Source organism: Perkinsus marinus (genome assembly GCF_000006405.1).
Source record: "Perkinsus marinus ATCC 50983 genomic scaffold scf_1104296945792, whole genome shotgun sequence".
NCBI classification, from domain to species: domain Eukaryota; phylum Perkinsozoa; order Perkinsida; family Perkinsidae; genus Perkinsus; species Perkinsus marinus.
The window spans coordinates 1-1064 of record NW_003211065.1 but is presented as its reverse complement, the minus strand read 5'-3'; the positions used below and the strand labels follow the sequence as shown (position 1 = coordinate 1064).

General features: G+C 48.3%; 1 protein-coding gene across 1 annotated transcript; it reads right to left on the bottom strand.

Moving 5' to 3' along the window:
• Positions 1-703: 703 nt before the first annotated feature.
• On the bottom strand, positions 704-982 carry Pmar_PMAR026133 (conserved hypothetical protein; the record flags this gene model as incomplete). The annotated part of the gene is made up of 1 exon (XM_002779703.1): positions 704-982. A coding segment is annotated over one exon (279 nt), but the record flags the coding sequence as incomplete, so codon positions are not given.
• Positions 983-1064: the final 82 nt, after the last annotated feature.

Here is a 1064-nt window from a genome sequence, read left to right as displayed (position 1 = left end):
GTTATCATGTTGATATTACTCAAAGTTTACTTTCGAATTCTCGAAAATTGAAAGTGTTGAAAATATTACTTTGCGTAATAACGGTTTGGTTACTGTTCACACTGTGTACACTCCTACTCTAGTTTATATGTGAACTCCTATGATCAGCTTCGGAGACTCCTGAGCTCAGTAGCTGAGGGAAGCGAACATATATTCCAATACTCCAACACTGTTCACAGTGATGCGGCCTCCTGCCGACTACCACCACAATGGGGGAACTCGGGCAGATTTTCGGACTTCTCCTCTCTGTGCGCCCGGGATCACTCGACAATGGGATGAGGGCTACGGACTTCGCCCTCTCAGTGTCCGCCCTCATATGCAACGTTCACACTTGAGAGATATTCAAAGTCAGTGTTGGAGTATATGGAATATATGTTCCCTTTCCTCAACTGCATCAAGGAGTCTCCTCTTCATCACACGAATTAGAATAGACGTGTACAGAAACCAATAAGTTCTCATAATTTCCATATTCTCACCAACACATGTAGCTCGCCATGCGCATACCCCCCCCCCCCCCAAACTGTTGTAAATAAGTTCCCATCTAGTCCTAACAACACACTGCCTCTGTGAAATCCAAAACTGCAATGAGAACCACAAGCCAACGCGACGTCCTCTCAAAGGTGAGTAATTGACCACTGAGAGTAACCAAAGGAGTGGTATGCTACTAGCGAGAAACCTTACTACCCTCGGGGGCCAGTGGGGCCCTCCACTTCGCTTGGATCCACACCCTCTTCATCTCCTTCCCCTGCTTCCTATTTATTACACATCTCCTATGAGTCAACAACTCGACCCTCTGAAAGCCCCCCTGACGTTCCCACAACTCCACCAAAGAGTCCTCAGTGAAGAACTTGGCCCGAGTGCCGTCTTGACGGACATAAAAGTCGTCTTCTCCCGGCAACCGCGATGCCGTTGCTGCCCGACCCTTATCCTTAGAGAATCTCAACTGCGCCAAATCGTACTTGCCATAATCGCGGAAAAGGACGATCCCACCGGGCCGGAGGATCTTCCTAACTCCCTCCACAATA